Here is a 17794-nt window from a genome sequence, read left to right as displayed (position 1 = left end):
GTGTCTGTGTACAGCATAGCTAGTCGAAATAATGCTCCAATTTCAAACAATGGGGGGTGGTTTCCGGTGTAAAAGTGAATATCCTTGGTGCATTATAGAGGTAAAAAGTTAACATTTTCCAACAATTTTCAAAAAAATCGAGAAAAACAAAAAAAAAATGATGGAAAAACGGCAATTTTTACGCAAAACCAGTTTTCGACCAAATCGATTTTTTTTTTATGGTTGTAATTCAAAAACTAATCACTGAAAATACTTGAAATTTTCACCAAATGTTAATGTCAGTGGTATCCAAATATAGTTAAATTTTCAAAAAATGTTGACTTTTTTTGAGTTATTTATAGACCACTGAAATTTTCGATTTTGTTGAGAAATTTTTTTTAAAGTGTCGATAAAAAATTTTTGGATGACCAAAAAAATTTGAAAATTTAATACAAGGTTCCTTATGAGTTGTTTTTAATGTAGCTAAAAAAATTAAAAATCGTTAGTCACAATTTTTTTTTATAAGCGTTTTTAATTCAAATTTTTACGAAATCTGTCGAAAACGCGAAAATTTGCAAGTAGTTTTGAAGTTGAAAAATCATAAAATTTTTTTCTTTTATAACTAAGTTTTGAAAATTTGGTACAAGGTTCTCCATACATTTTTCTTCAAATATCTGTAAAAAAAACTCTACCGGATTCAGACAAAAAATTTTTATGAGTGTTTGAAATTTAAATTTTTACAAAACCGCGTTAAATAACAGTTTAGCCTCAAACGATTTTTGATATTTGTTAGTATTCAAAAAGTATAAGTCGTAGATACTTGAACATTTTACCAGTTATTAAGATTCGCGTTTTCTTTACGTGATTTAAATTTCAAAATATTTTGACTTTTTTTGAGCTATTTATAGACAACTGAAATTTTCAATTTTTCTGAAAAATTTTTTTTGAAGGGTCGATAAAATTTTTTTGGCCCTATCAAAATACTTGAAAATTTTATACAAAGTTCCTCATATGTTATTCTTATAGTGATTAAAAAATTATAAGAATACATAGGCACAATTTTTTTTTATTAGCATTTGAAGTTCAAATATTGACAAAAATTCGTCAAAACTATGAATACTTGCAAATTATTTTGTAGGTATATTTCATAAAAATTTTTGTATAAGTAGCTAAGAGTTGAAAATTTAATACAAGGTTTTTCATAATTTTAGCTTACAATTATTATAAAAGAACTTAAATTTTGTTGTATTCAGGTCATAAAATATATAAACCACCTTTTTCACCAACCACTGGAAATTATATCCTAGACTGACAAATCATCTCCGTTCAGAATCGTTTTTCGTATACAACGATACCTATCATTGCATTCAAATTTAACCTACCCTAGTCCGAGGTCAACCCCACCCCCTTATGTACAGCAGAACGGTACCCACTTGCCCGCTTTTTTTTTTTTTTGATATAACAGTTTTGGTGTTTTCAGAGTATTTTTTGTAATTTTTAGTGCATATTCTGCATATACGAGTATTATATACATTTTTAAATATAATTTAGTTGGTAATTCAAAATTTTATATCAAGAAATTTTGTTCTGATCATTTGACAATTGTAGTTCTATTTATGATTTTGATAAGTGGACAAAATATCTTTATATCTATTTAGTATCTACAGTGCAATATTAAACAACTGCATGTAAAACGTCCGGTTTATGAACCGAACAAACGTAGATAATAATATATTATGTATAATTTAATATAGATAATTATAGATTTGTTTATTTTTAAAATGAGTAATTTAGGCTCAAAAGTAATGTTTTACTTCGGTCAACGCACGTCGCTTAAAACCATTGCTGAATCATTTATTACACTTCTTTATAATAAAATTAAAATTATTAATTAATAATAATGAAAAAAATTGCAAAAAATATTTGTTATTTTTTCAAAAATTGCTATTTATTTTTGTATATTAGTTGCAGCCAATTCAGTTAGTTATTTTGAAAATTTTTATTTCTACGATAGTTTTTAATTATTTTCAGTTTAGAAAAGCGTATTTAGAAAGATGCTGGGTTACTAATATTGTTGATACAGTTTAAAAAGGAACTACAGTGTTAGAAAATAGTAAATATACCGTTGGCTTTAAATTTAAAAAAAGTTAATGCTTGTAGTATTATATAAAATTTTTAATTAATATTACAAAAAACAAAGACAACACCACCACCCAAATAGCTCTAACATTTTTTTTTATCAGGTCTTCATTAGATATTGTTCAAATTTCATTAACCTTGCATAGAATACCAAAACTCTAAGTTCTTAACATAGACAGGTTAACCAAGGTAGGTGTCCACTCAGGTGAAGTATTGAGACCTAATTTAATAAGTTCCCCCCACACCATCAAGTTTTTTTTAATGTAAATAAGTAATTAAATATAATCATTAATCATCTATATTCTATATAAGTATTTGTTGTATGACGTAAATACAATATATATATGTATAGACTATAGACTGTGGAATTTTCGAAATAATAATTAAAAAAAGTACAGTATAATATAAAGCAGTAAGTTCTTAAATAACATTATATATTCATATGCAATTTATAGTACTCATTTTTAATTAACGTCTAATCTAAATATTTAAGAAATGTTTACTAAATATAAATATTATCAAAATATCGTTATATTGAATATACCTAGCCAGTATCTACGTCTGTTTTTGTGACCCACATTATGCATTTATTTTTTCGTATTTGAATATTCGTGAACAAGACAAATTGTCATACAAATGGTTGATAAATAAATAAGATTATATAGAATTTATTATGATTATTAACACAAAAGTGAAAATTGTCGATCAGTATTCAGTAAGAATCCACTACCACCAATTTATGTGCATCAATAATTCAATGTAGATACATATCTGTATTTTTTTTATTTAATCAATATTATGTTCATAGTTAAAAGAAAATGCGTATTTAAAAGATTTAGTATTCAAAAGTACATAATATATATACACAATATTAGTTAAATAATTATTATATATATATGGTCATAAAATAAGAATTTCGTGTCAAATTATATAGAAAACACTATCGTTATTTTTAGTAGAATTGGTTTTAGAATTGAACGTAGCGCGAGTGACTACAAGTACCTAACATTTTATTTTGAATATGAGTACACACTCAGCAATATTTTTAACCTTTTATAATTTTAAAAATCGCTAAGTAATTCTAAAATAAAAGAGTGGTCGAGTGAGTAACGCTCTGCTGTATAGTAGGTAACTATAATGGATGTATTAAATTTGAATCCAATGATAGATATCATTGTATATGAAAAATGATTTGTCAGCCTAGGATATATTTTCCACTGGGTGGTGAAAAAGGTGGTTTCTGTTTTAATGGCCCGAATACACCAAAATTTAAGTTCTTTTATAATTAATGTAAGCCAAACTTATAAAAAATGTTGTATTAAATTTTCAACTCTTAGCTACTAATACAAAATTTTTTATAAAAATAATATCTTTAAAATAATTTGCAAATATTCATGATTTTGACAACTTTTTTTCAATATTTAAACTTCAAACGCTAATAAAAAAAATTGCACCTATGTATACTTATAGTTTTTAAATCACTCTAAGAATGACTTATGAGGAACTTTGTATTAAATTTTTAAGTATTTTGACTCAATCAAAAAAAAAAATTATCGGTATTTATATAAAAAAACTACACAAAAACGAATATTTCAAATGCCTATAAATAGAATTATTTTTAACAAAATATTTTGAAAATTATATAATTAAAATGCCAATCTAAATAACTGGTGAAATTTTCAAGCATCTGCGATTTATACTTTTTGAATAATAACAAATATTTAAAATCGTTTGAGGATAAACCGTTATCGTTACGCAATTTCGTAGAAATTTAAAATTCAAACGTACATAACATTTTTCCTATAATGATGTTTAAAGTTTTTTTTATAGCTATTTATAAAACCTAAAGTTGAATTTTCGAACCTTAGACATAAGCAGAAAAAATTTTATGATTTTTCAACTAGGTACAAAATTACTTGCAAATTTTCGTGATTTTGACATATTTCGTAAAAATGTAACTATAATCGCTTATAATAAAAATTGTGACTAACGATTTTCAATATTTTTTTTTAACTAAAATAAGAAAAACTCATTAAAAACCTTGTTTTAAATTTTCAAGTCGACATTTTTATCGATACTTCCGAAAAAAAAAATACTCAAAAAAAATCAATTGTGTCGAAAACTGGTTTTGAGTAAAAATTTCCGTTTTTTCATTACTTTTTTTTGGTTTTTCTCGATTTTTTTGAAAATTGTCGGAAAATGTTTGACCTCTATAATGCACCGAGGATATTCACTTTGTCATCGGTAACTACCCCTGAAGTTTGAAGTTGAAGCATTATTTCGACAAGTTATGCTGTACACACACACACACACACAAAAAAAAACCATAACACACATCATTGTAAAATCAATACATTCATCACTTCATTCAGAATCTAAAAGTCATTTTCAAATTTATAATATTCGAACCAAATTAGATTTTTAATGATCAACAAATTTATTTCTAAACAAAAATTAAAATTATGACGATTTTAATATATACTTAATATTATCTATTTGACTATTTGAGTTTGACTTAACGTGATATAATTAAATTAAATTAATAATATCGATATTGAGTATTAAATTAATTTAAATATATTTACCTTTAAAAAGTCCAACAAATGTGGAATAGACAATGTTTGTTTAGGTAATTTTTTTTCTAGTGGTTCAATAAGTTCTGGCTGTGGTAAACTCATACCTCGAAAAAATTCGTTCATTTTGAAAATGTGCATGTGTCTTGCTATTAAGTCACCTAAAATTTATGTCAAAGTAGTGTAATAATAAGAAAATATCATAATGTTTATACATTTGAACAATGAATAATAATATGAGAATGGAAGGCCAATCAGTGATGGTAACCAACATGATACTTTTGTGGTTTTATGTTAATAAATCTCTGCAATATTTTTTTTTGAGTCGATGGGTGGGATTTATGGGTTGTGTTCTGGTCACTGGATGAGATTTGTGATACTAATGGATTAGTATAGGAAAACAATTTGGAGTAAAAAGATCTGTAATGTTTGGTTTGAGGTTAAAGTATAGTAAGAGTTAGATACAGTGCAGAGGTTATACGTAGGGTGATCGTTTGAAATGATTGTATAGTACATATTTGGGATGGCTGGGCATAGCCCTAAATTTGAAAAAGTGGAAATTTGTATTCAAATACTTCAAAAATCTAGTACAAATTGTATATCTAGATAAAAAAAATGTTGAAGTTGGTAATTTTAATAAAAAGGTACTTCAATCCTTAGATATATAAGATAAAAATTCAATTATTATAAATCGTATGTCTTATAAATTATAATACATAAAGCAAATCAATATTATGGCATTATGCTTAATAGTATTCGTAAAGTATTTTGAATATATTGTAAGTATCAAAACATTACGCATAGAATTAAATCAAACATTTACAGAAAAAAAGTTTCCACAGACATTAACTTCAGTCATTAAATCATATTTCAGTATTTGTTATGCAATACAATGTAATATATCACTATATCAGTATTAAAAAGTTCTATGAATAAAATATACCATGCACGAGTTTGTAACGAGTTCTATGTATAGTGTAGTGTATACTATATAATATACTGTATTGTTCATACGAATAAGCCATTGATCTGGAGAATGTTGAATCAAATTTGCAGAATCCTTTTTATAATTTTCATAAGAGCACAAATTCAGGGCTTTATTAAAGTTATCCTAGTGTCTACGACGAATATAATCTTTTTGAATGTAAAGTACAAACTATTATATTTAAGAAGCACACTAAATGAAAACTTTTTCCAATATTATTTTATTTTTGTTTTTAATAAATAAATGGTAACTAAGTTGTTTTACCTAAAGTAGATCTTATTAAGTACAGTTGGTCAACATCGGATTTTCCTGGCCACAAAGCTTCTCCTCTTATAAGTTCTGCGCCAACACAACCTGTAAACAATTAAACGCCCATACCTATTTTAAAAACCAACAATACATTTTACTAATTTTTATGAACATTTGTTATATTTATTTATTATTTGAAGTGCTTAAGACTAATATAATAGCTATCTAAATTTTTGGATTTAATCAGTATTGGCTTATTATGACGTATTTTATTTTTTGTAAATTTGCAACGTACTATACTCAGAAAAACATATATATCTTTAGACTAATTAGATCTAAAATATTCTTATAAATTATTGGTACATCAAAAATTACCTTATGACGTTCTTTTTTCTGAAAAAAACGTATTAAAATAAACTTTCGTTTCTACGTTATAGCCTATAGTATTGCGCTACAGTTGGAAGTTAAAACTACTTTTTTTCAAAAGCATTGATCACATAAAATATTTAAATAATTAAATTAATAAATCAGATAATAATTATATTATATTATCGTAAACAATTTATTGCATTTAGTATTTACCAATTGCCCAAACATCAACTGAAGGACCATACAATGTGTCACCTACTAATAATTCAGGAGATCTATACCATCTAGTAGCCACATAGTCGGTATAATTTTCTCCGGGATCTGTAAAACATTTTTTTTTAATAATTATTTATTGTGTTACATATATCAATTAAGTAAAAATTCAATTACGTATTTTTTAACAACAGCAATTATTATAGCTTTTTTTTTTTTTTAATTTTTTGAGAATTTAATTTTAATGATCTGTCTTATTAAGTATTAATATATACTAAGTAATTCAAGTAAAATCTTTATATATCATACAAATTTTCTAATTTTATTATTGTGAAAAATATAAATTATTAATGAATTTAAATAAATATAGGAATAAATCATTTTTTTTTTTAATTAGATAGGTATATAGGTAGGTACCTATATTCAAAGTTTTAAATAATAGTTTACTATTATATTATTCGATCAAAAATATCAATTTTAATCGTTTAAAATACATCATCATATTATATTATATTATACTGACTCATTAATCTTGCAAATCCGAAGTCACAAAGTTTCACCACCCCTTGAGAAGTGAGCAATATGTTTTCTGGTTTTATATCTCTGTGTATACAATTGTGTCGATGACAATATGCAACGGCTTGTAATGTCTGCCAAATAATTTGCTTGGTAAATATTTCTGGACAGCCATACGGATGTCTTTCGAGTTCGTGGAGTACTGTGTGCTCACAAAACTCAAACACCAAATGAAGTTTTCGTTTGCGTCGGAACACCTCGAGCAAATTTACGAGATTTGGATGTTTCAATGTCTAGAATATCCATTATTTTTCTATTAATGTAATATGTTTAAAAAAAAATAATAACTGCCAGTTTCATGGTGAATATTTTATTTTATTTTAACTATACTTGCAAGTATATTATACATATAATATGATAAAAATTAATTTCAATTTAAAATTATCATATCTGCTTAATACAATTTTTATAATAGGAAAATATATCAATAAATAATAATATCAGTTTTATACTGTTATGGACAAATATATATACTATCTACATTTTAATAACATAATATTTTGTATAAATGTCTATATTATTCATAAATCATATTTTACCTTTATTTTATGGATAAAACGATATTGTAATATAATATAAAACCGTTTATTTTAATTTTTTTGTTTTTTAAAATGTTTTATACAGATTGAAGAGCAAGTTTATTACCAAAATAATGATTCAACTTATAGGAACTACCTATATGGCTTAAGTTTTGAGAGTTATTGGTTATTTCTAAGATACGTTAAAAATCAACAAACTCATTACACATGTATGTATGCAATAGGTACCAGGTAACCATATTATGAGTTTTATTTTGAATGGTTCAAAAGAAATATTATTGGTATAGGTACTTAAATATTTGATATAAAAACAAAACAAAAAAGAAACTTAAATGATTATGGAAACAACATATAATTGTATAAATGTATAAATATGGACTTGTGATCTTGTGCATGATGTAATTTTAATTTTTCACCTTATAATTTTTAAGACTTACCTTTAACATGCGTATTTCGCGTAGAGCAATTTTTCGAATCAATGGATCATCCTCGGATTCAACAAATTTTTTTATAGCTACTATGTGACCATTCTCTCGATTTCGGCATTTAAAAACCATACCGTAACTCCCTTCACCCAATTTGCCTAGACGCTCGTAGCGTTCCATCAATTTCAACTTGGAGCTGGATCCATGTCTGAAACGTGAACAATTTGTAGATTTGATTAACAATTTTAGACATAATTAATTTTAAAATATTGTTTAAAAACTTTTATTTATTCCATCATTAAAATAATAATGCAATCAAATAAATTATTTAAAAAAAATCTTAAAACTAATTGCTTATAAGTATTTGTTCATAATCCGTTTCAACTTTTATTTAAGCTTAATTTTTGGTTATTTTAGAATAAGTTTTAAATTCATAAAATACATTTTTAATAAATGGTTCATAATTATTTATATTTTATTATATTTTATATTTATGAAACTTATTTTGTACCTACTTATTATTTTCTATATACTTATCTATATACTTTTATAGATATTATGTTATATTTTATAAATATATATGTATAGGTATATATATATATGTATTATGTGTTTTATAATCTTTTGAAGAGCTATAATTTTTGAAATTGAATATGAAATACAAAATTGCATGGGGTAGTTTAATTTGAATGTATTCATATTTATCAGCATGTAGTAGAAAATAAACATTCTAACGAAACAAAAACCTCCATGCTACATGTATAATATAAACACTGATTGGTTAGCTAACTGAATAGCAATGTAATTATTTTATTTGAAATTATTTTATTGAATTCTTATACATAATTTATAATGACATAAATTAAGTAATATAAAACAAAATTATAAAAAACCTTATTAATGCTTAAAGTAATATATTATGTAGGTTTTAATACTCAATTATTTCCTAAATCTATATATTTTTAGCCTCAATCAAATTATTGATAATAAAAAAACGTTCTAAATACTTGCCACACGTTAAAAAAAATTCATCTTATAGGTTACTATCTACTAACTTGAATTAAAATAACTGCAAACTAAAGAGAAATCTTTTATAAAACAGAATAAATTTAAAAGTTAAATAAGTAATGCAGTTTTCTGAAAAATATAAAATTTAAATAGCTCTATAAGTAAATACGTTTTAATTAATATATAAATGATCTTTTATTTTTATAAAGTTTTTTTGTAACTTAAAATCAACTTTAACAAAAATTTAATAAATTATAATATAGATGTAGCCTATTATATGGGTAGTTATATCTCGTAATATTTTTTTTAAATTAAAAACCCATACACAATAAATATTCTAAACACAAGTCGAGAAAATACAAACTTAAAAAGGTTTGCCTGAATATTTTTATTTCAACAAACTTCTTTTAAAAAAAATTGTATTAATCTATAAATTACAACTTCAAAATAACATGTAGAAACGAATTATGTTATTTTTCAATGTATAAGTGTAATAATACTATGAATGCAATATTCATAGATGATAGATTTAATTAATTTAGTATTAAAATAATTGTACATTAGATAAATTATTAAGTAATTACTTTTAACACTCATATATATTATATATATGCGTGTGTGTGTATGTATGTGTGTTCTATAATATTTTATTTGTAAGCCTACCCTACCACTTAGTAACTACGTTACGCAAAATATTTATAATTATTCAACTAACATTACAATATTGTACATTACCTATACATGGAAAATTTGAAAATATCCTCATTTATCTACTTTATTAGTAAAAATATTGAAAAAAAGATTTTACCTTCGTGGAAGCAGCGGCAAGTTATTACCATACAGCCACAGACTTTTATCGGGCAAACATTCGCCCATATATAAGTAAAAGTTACGACTCCAACAGCAACAGAAACTTCACAACAAAAGGCTGAATCAATATTATTGATTGTTAGGTCACTGTGGTTTGTTGTTATTATGGCAAAGTAGTTGTTACGTTGAATAAATTATTAGTAGGTACACATAATCAATTACTAAAATTCTACTGTACTATGTACAGTTTTAAGTTTTAACTTACATTAATATTATGCTATACGAATGATAATGTGATAAATTTAAAATAATTTTTATACATTAAATTTACAGCATTAAAAATATTAAAGAACTTCCACATAAATTTCATTATACGTACCTCCTTTATTAATTATTTGTATAGATATTTATACCTATGTATAATATGGATACTGTTTATTGTTGTCATCAAATTGATAAATATCTAAATACGAATATTTAATAATAAATATCGGTAAAGAATAATTTAAACTAATTTATCATATTATAATAGATGACACATTATTAACTATGAACAGACGCACATTTTAGATACAACATAATTTAAAATATAAAATACAAGCCGGCTCATAATTCATTAGTATACGGATTAATTTAGAGTCTTGTCTTAACGCCTGAGACTAAAAAATTATCATTTCAAAATTGATTGAAAATTTCAACAGCATTTTAAAAAATTACTCAATTCGTTTATACATTTATTTGAAAACGAAAATGTTGGATCAAAATAATTATACAACATAAACAAAAAATACTAGGTACCATAATATTTTAATTAAGTTAAGTATCTATAACTAAATTAATTAAGTATCTTTCTATACGTACTTACTAATTTTATTTTTGCGATGCGGTCGAATAGTAAAGTACGATAGGAATAAAAATATTTTAACACCCGCCCTTACCAAATACATTAACTATAATATTATATAATATATCTGTACAATGTACGTTACCTTATGTGGTCATGGCCCATAGGTGTAACTTGAACAATTTGTATAAAGTTGAAGGAGGAACAATATTTTATTTCAATATAACCTTAGATTATACGTAGATTGAGCATTTTCTATAAAAAAATTTTGTCTATAGGTATTACTTTATGTTTTTAGGGTGATTCATCAAACATGCTTAAATTTAAAATTTTGACGACAATTGTAAAATCGAATTATATTCTAGTACTAGATTCATAAAAAATATTTCTTTATATTTAAGATTTCAAAATTTTTATGACATTCCATGTTCACTTGTAAAATAAATATTTCTACTCAAACAATTTTTGATATTTTGTTGTTGTTCAAAAACGAATAATCGTAGATACTTGAAATTTTCATTAAATGTTTATATTATAATCATTTTCTATTAATGATAGAAATTTAAAAATATTTTGACTTTTTTAAGTTATTTATAGACATTTAACATGTTAAATTGTTATAGTTAAGGTATGAAAATTTAATTCAAAGTTGCTTTTTTGTAGTTTATACTGAAACCAAAAACTTTAAACAAATATATATGCATGATTATTTTATAGACATTTAAATTTTAAAATTAAATTAAATTACATAAGAAATAGGTATGAAAAAATAAGAACAAATAAATGAAAATATTAAAAATAAAAAAAATGTTCAAGAAAGTTAATATAACACCGTAAGCAATTGCAGAAATAATAATTTTCACGTCAGTAATAAAGCAATTTTTTGTTTGACAAATTATTAAACGACAGAAACGAAAAAATAATGTATACTTGGAATCTAAAAAAACAGATATGTACAATCAATTTTCCATTGTACACGTGTTACTTGTGTGATATTATACCTACATGTGTAATTTCAGGTGATAATTTTTAGTAAAATAACTCGTGAAATGTTGTACATTGTTACAAGTATTGTACAGTTGGTTAGCATAGATGGAACTTTTAAAGTACGCCTAAATATTTTTTATAATTTAAAAATTATACATAATTTAATTAAGCGAGAGAATACACGATTTTTGTTTCTCTTAAACCCTTTAATAACGTCAAAAGCAGAAGAACTTTACTATTCTTAACTACTATTTTTAAACTTTTAGTTGTATTCTGAAATAAAAATAATAAAAAAATTGATGAAAATTCAAATTTAGAAATTGTAACTGACTTTTAAAAGGGTGCGATTAATGCATCAAATAATTTTTTATGTTTATATTATAATCATTTTCTATTAATGATAGAAATTTAAAAATATTTTGACTTTTTTAAGTTATTTATAGACATTTAACATGTTAAATTGTTATAGTTAAGGTATGAAAATTTAATTCAAAGTTGCTTTTTTGTAGTTTATACTGAAACCAAAAACTTTAAACAAATATATATGCATGATTATTTTATAGACATTTAAATTTTAAAATTAAATTAAATTACATAAGAAATAGGTATGAAAAAATAAGAACAAATAAATGAAAATATTAAAAATAAAAAAAATGTTCAAGAAAGTTAATATAACACCGTAAGCAATTGCAGAAATAATAATTTTCACGTCAGTAATAAAGCAATTTTTTGTTTGACAAATTATTAAACGACAGAAACGAAAAAATAATGTATACTTGGAATCTAAAAAAACAGATATGTACAATCAATTTTCCATTGTACACGTGTTACTTGTGTGATATTATACCTACATGTAATTTCAGGTGATAATTTTTAGTAAAATAACTCGTGAAATGTTGTACATTGTTACAAGTATTGTACAGTTGGTTAGCATAGATGGAACTTTTAAAGTACGCCTAAATATTTTTTATAATTTAAAAATTATACATAATTTAATTAAGCGAGAGAATACACGATTTTTGTTTCTCTTAAACCCTTTAATAACGTCAAAAGCAGAAGAACTTTACTATTCTTAACTACTATTTTTAAACTTTTAGTTGTATTCTGAAATGAAAATAATAAAAAAATTGATGAAAATTCAGGTTTAAAAATTGTAACTGACTTTTAAAAGGGTGCGATTAATGCATCAAATAATTTTTTCATTTATAATACATAATTCGATAATTCTGCATGTTTTTCATTTTTAATTTATGTTATGGTACTTTTTCATGGTAATCGAATGATATAGAAATTAATTAATTGACAAAGAAAATATATACGTTCCTTTGCATTTTCAGCAACTAATGTGACGTGTATGGCTGTATCCAATTATTTTTTTTTCGTAATTTTATTTACTACTATAAGATTCTGAACTGAGTGACCATAATGTATTTATTTTAAAATGATGTGTTTTTTTTGTGTATTTATACATGGTATAAGTAATTGATAAAATGCTTTTCAAATTTGAGGGAGATTTTTGATAGAAAATGTGATTTAGTTTGTACTTTGATGAGATAACAATTTTACCAGCTAGTATTTTTCAATATAATCAAGTAAAATAAACAAAAAATTAAGGTAAAACGGGAATTTTTTGTTGTAATTTAAGAGTCAAGATAATTTTAAATTTTCACTAAATAATATTATGATCATTTTCGATTCATGATGAAATGTTTAAAATATGTAGACTCTTTTCAAACTATTTATAGATATGAGAAAATTTTATTTTTTTTAAATTGTCTTCTATAAATGTCAATTATTAATTATTTGCCGTGTCAAAATTCTTGAACATTTTTAATATAGGTATTTTGTAATACAAAATGTACAGAATCTTTATTTGTTATAGCTAAGATATGGACATTTAATACAATGTTACTCATATTAAGTAGTTCAAACTGAGACTAAAAAATTATAAAAAAAATTACAAACACAATTATTTTTTGTATATTTACAATTTAAATTTGGATAAAGTTACTTATTTTAACGACGAATAACGATGTTAATTATTTTGTTATACCTAATTCAAAAACATTATTTGGGGTGACATTAAACTATTATGTACCTAGTTCCTACCTATATATATTATACATTTACTAAGCATAAAGATATCTTAAAAATATGTGGATTAATTTAAGATATTATTTATTTATACGATGATCCTATATTAATACTATTTTACGATATTCACAGTAAAGTATAATATAGTTTAAATATATATCATTATATTATTATTATAATTAAATAATAATAATGTGAAAAAAGCAATGTTTTAGAAAAAATTAAAAGATAGGCCAACGTAATACTATACAAAGTATACAAGTAAAATAAATGACTATATAATACCAATAAATATATCTTAAAAAAATATACCTACCTATATCAAAAAACATAGAAAATCGTGAAATACATTAAGTAATTTCACGTACAAGAGTCATAATTTTTACAAATGTATAAGAACACGCAGCAGTAAAATGTTGTTTTGTAAGTAGATACCTATGCAATTAATTTATATAAAATACAATATACATACATTTATAATAATAAATTTTAATTCTAACCTATTGCTTATGATAATAAAAACAATTTTAATATTTCATTTTCATTTATAGGTGGGTTTATTTTATTATTTTTTATTTATAAAAAAGTAAAAAAATTGATAAAATATTTATTTGAATATTAAACAGATAATTTTTGGAATATTACACGACTTTCAAACATAATATTCGGACAGGTAACCTACACCTATATAATACGCCTATGTACCTAGCTTAAAATTATTTTTTGATACTTACAATTTTAAATAAAATAGTTATATTATTATATAAGTACAATATAAAATATTCAAAATAGCGTTAAGTTTCGTTTATCTAAAAGTCAATATTTCTTTAAATAAAATAAACTATTTATTTGAATGCAAACCATTATTTTTATTTAAATAATAAATATCCAATGTTATCAATATTCAAACCCCGAACGAGATGAACACCGAAAAAATGAATATAAACTTATATAGCCATATAGGTATTAGGTACACTTAACTTTATTCTTTTAATTGAAAGAAAAACTTATGATACGAAATCCATACAAGTTTTTTAGGAACTTTTCTAATAATACTTCAAATTTTGTAGTGTTGACGGATTTTGTCAACATTTTGACTTCAAACGCGTATAAACAATTTGTATTATGATGTACCCTGCAGTATACCTACCTTTGGGCTTTGATATACGTATAAAGCAAAGCACCAAAATACAATAATAATATACTTTAAAATAATATTTACCTACTAAAATGTTTAAATAAAAACAAACAAAGCAGATATTATCTTCTTTATTGTATATACATTTCGTATCATGCAAAAAAGAATTAGAGTGTAACCCCATCTTTTGAAAATTGTTCGATAATAAAAAATTTGCCAAATTTATAATTAAGTACTAGATATTATTTTTATTGATATCAAATGTGTACAAATAAAAGACAATAAGTAATTTAGAAAAAAAAAATGTACAAATAATTCACCCATCTTAAATAAAAATAACGACAATGCTCGATAAGTCATTAACTCGGGCTAGGCATAGAAATAGTTAAAATTCCAAACTTAAGCACAATGTAGAGTATAATATTTAGTGCTTAGAAACATTTTTATTTTATAATAAATATTACTCACCAATATAGAAATTGTCTAGTTATCTATGTTTATTTGTTTCAAACTAAAGACGTATTTAAAAATATTATTTCTTTTTTGTTTGTAAGTTGTTACCGTTCTCTATATTATAATTTCGGAATTACAAAAAAAATAAAACTGATAGCATGGGATTCCAAAAATAGGATGTGTGTCATTGACATACTGGCATTCTCTCAAGTTAAAATCGTGTTTATACATTATATATAAATATATACGATATACCTATAATAGGTATAATAATAATTAAATAATTGAACTGTATAATATAGCTGGACTATATACGTGTGCGGCTATGACGTCCTTCAAATATTTCAGTTATTTTTTTCTGATTAAAAAATATATGATAATAATATTGACATAGGTACCTATCTAAGCATAATTCAGTATTTTTTAAATTCCGATAATGTTAAAAAGGATTTAGTTCAAACATCTGTAGTAGGTATCATCACTCGAGAATATTCTGTGATCGGTATCGTGTAGTATTTCGAGGCGTTATGTGCATTATCACTGATATCATTTACTTACTGAATCACATCATAATATTATAGTATATTTAAAGAAAAAAAAAGAGGTCAAGTGAGTAACGCTCTGCTGTATAGTAGATCACTATAATGGATGTATCAAATTTGAATCCACTGTTAGGTATCATTGTATTTGCATATTTGTATATGAAAAACGATTCTGAACGGAGATAATTTATTAGCCTAGATTATATTTTCCAGTGGGTGGTAAAATCGTGAAAAAGGTTATGTTTTAATACTCAAAAATTTAAATTCTTTTATAACTATTGAAATCCAAACTTATAGAAAATCTTGTATGCAATTTTTAACTCTTAGGTACTTTTACAAAATGTTTATAAATTGTTAGCAACAATACAACTTGCACATGTTTATGATTTTGACAAAATTTTGTCAATTTTTGAACTTTTGAAAGTGTAAAAGATAGTAATAGTTCGGAAGAGGAAACAGATAAAACAAGGGAAATTGGAACTCAAGTAGAGTTAAATAAAAATATCGAAGTAGAAAAATTAGTAGAAATAAGTATAAATACAGAAGAGGTTAGCGAATCTACACAGAAATTTATTAAGGAAAAATATCCGGACGATACAAAGGGGAAAAGTTTATTAGATATAATTTTTAGAGAAGATTCGAGTTCAAGAGTAGAACCAAGGGTACTAAGGTTACGTGGTACACCAAATATAGTCCATACAGAATTAGGACCAGTAAAAAGGAAACAAAGAACAACAATATCTAGACAGTGTAAAGGCTACAATTGAGCAGATTACTGCTATGATACTAATTTGCGCCGACGCAAAAGACGTTTGTTCGTTTATACGGGTATGCGATTACGCATGTGAGGCAATGGACAAAGATAGTATACCTTTATTAGTAAAATTTATTAACACCAAAATTACTGGAAAGGCACTAGAAGTATGTCGCTATAGGGAAACTAGCGATTGGGAAACAATAAAAAAAATATTACGTAGGGCGTTTGAACAACAATGGTCACCACAAACATTACAGATAGGATTAAATTCCGTACGTATGAAAAAATGACGAAGATGTATTAAATTATACAGGTCGCGTAGAACAATAATATTAATTATTTAATTAATAATATAAATAAATATTATTTATACTAATTAATTTATCATATGAGAAATTATTGTAATTAAAATGTTATACTAACCACATATTTTATTATAATAATCAAAATAAAATTATAAGAAACTATAACAGCATATTTAATAAAAACTATATAATATATAACATATAATATACCTACATATTATATTATATAATGAACATATTTTAAATGTAAAAGCATACAGATAAATGTAATGTATGTCTTATTTCAATAACTTATAATTGAACATTGTAAAGTACTATAATATTGTAATAATTGTAACTTAACCATTTTGTTCTAGACTTTGAAAGATTTCTGTCTTTAAGACATAAACCTTTTTTTTCGCGGGGAGGTGCTACTGCTCTGATGTCTCATATTATATTAAATATAATACACATAGGTACCAGAATGTAGTTCTTGATGACCAAATGTTTATAGTGAGTACTATTTAGTAGAAATCATGACCGGGTTCGTTAGAATAAAAATAATAAACAAAATATAAATATTTGAATAGGTAAGCCTAAAACCGGAAGCGGTGTATAAGAAACGACTCTTGAAAAGTTATACATAACACATTACATTATAATGTATTTAAATTAGGTCACAGAATCATCGCACGCACACTTATGATTTGACAGGAAGTCATCGGTATACGATTGACGTACATCATTATATGATTGACACAAAAATGTGGAAAGAGCGGATGCGCGTGCACTGTCCAGCAGGGACCTGTCGGTATTGCGAGGGTCATTGG

At 24.2% G+C, this 17794-nt stretch overlaps 1 protein-coding gene across 5 annotated transcripts in view; it reads right to left on the bottom strand.

Annotated features, from left to right (window-relative positions):
* The window catches only part of LOC114128430 (cyclin-dependent kinase-like 4), a 40432-nt gene that overhangs the window by 3417 nt on the left and 19221 nt on the right, over nt 1-17794 (bottom strand). For 2 of the 5 annotated variants that reach the window (XM_050206370.1, XM_050206368.1), the window contains exons 2-6: nt 8060-8255; nt 7031-7316; nt 6508-6615; nt 5941-6030; nt 4704-4852 (exon numbers count right to left, since the gene is read on the bottom strand). In XM_050206370.1, the coding sequence (XP_050062327.1) occupies nt 4704-4852; nt 5941-6030; nt 6508-6615; nt 7031-7316; nt 8060-8227 (801 nt within the window). In that variant the 5' untranslated portion in view covers nt 8228-8255. Of the gene's footprint in view, nt 1-4703; nt 4853-5940; nt 6031-6507; nt 6616-7030; nt 7317-8059; nt 8256-9790; nt 9993-15396; nt 15415-17794 lie in introns of those variants that run through there. The other 3 variants (XM_050206371.1, XM_027992945.2, XM_050206369.1) reach the window with 3 other exon arrangements.

This window comes from Aphis gossypii, chromosome X, assembly GCF_020184175.1.
Source record: "Aphis gossypii isolate Hap1 chromosome X, ASM2018417v2, whole genome shotgun sequence".
In the NCBI taxonomy this organism is placed as follows: domain Eukaryota; kingdom Metazoa; phylum Arthropoda; class Insecta; order Hemiptera; family Aphididae; genus Aphis; species Aphis gossypii.
Note: the sequence above shows the minus strand (reverse complement) of the source record. Positions and strands in the feature narration are given on the sequence as shown.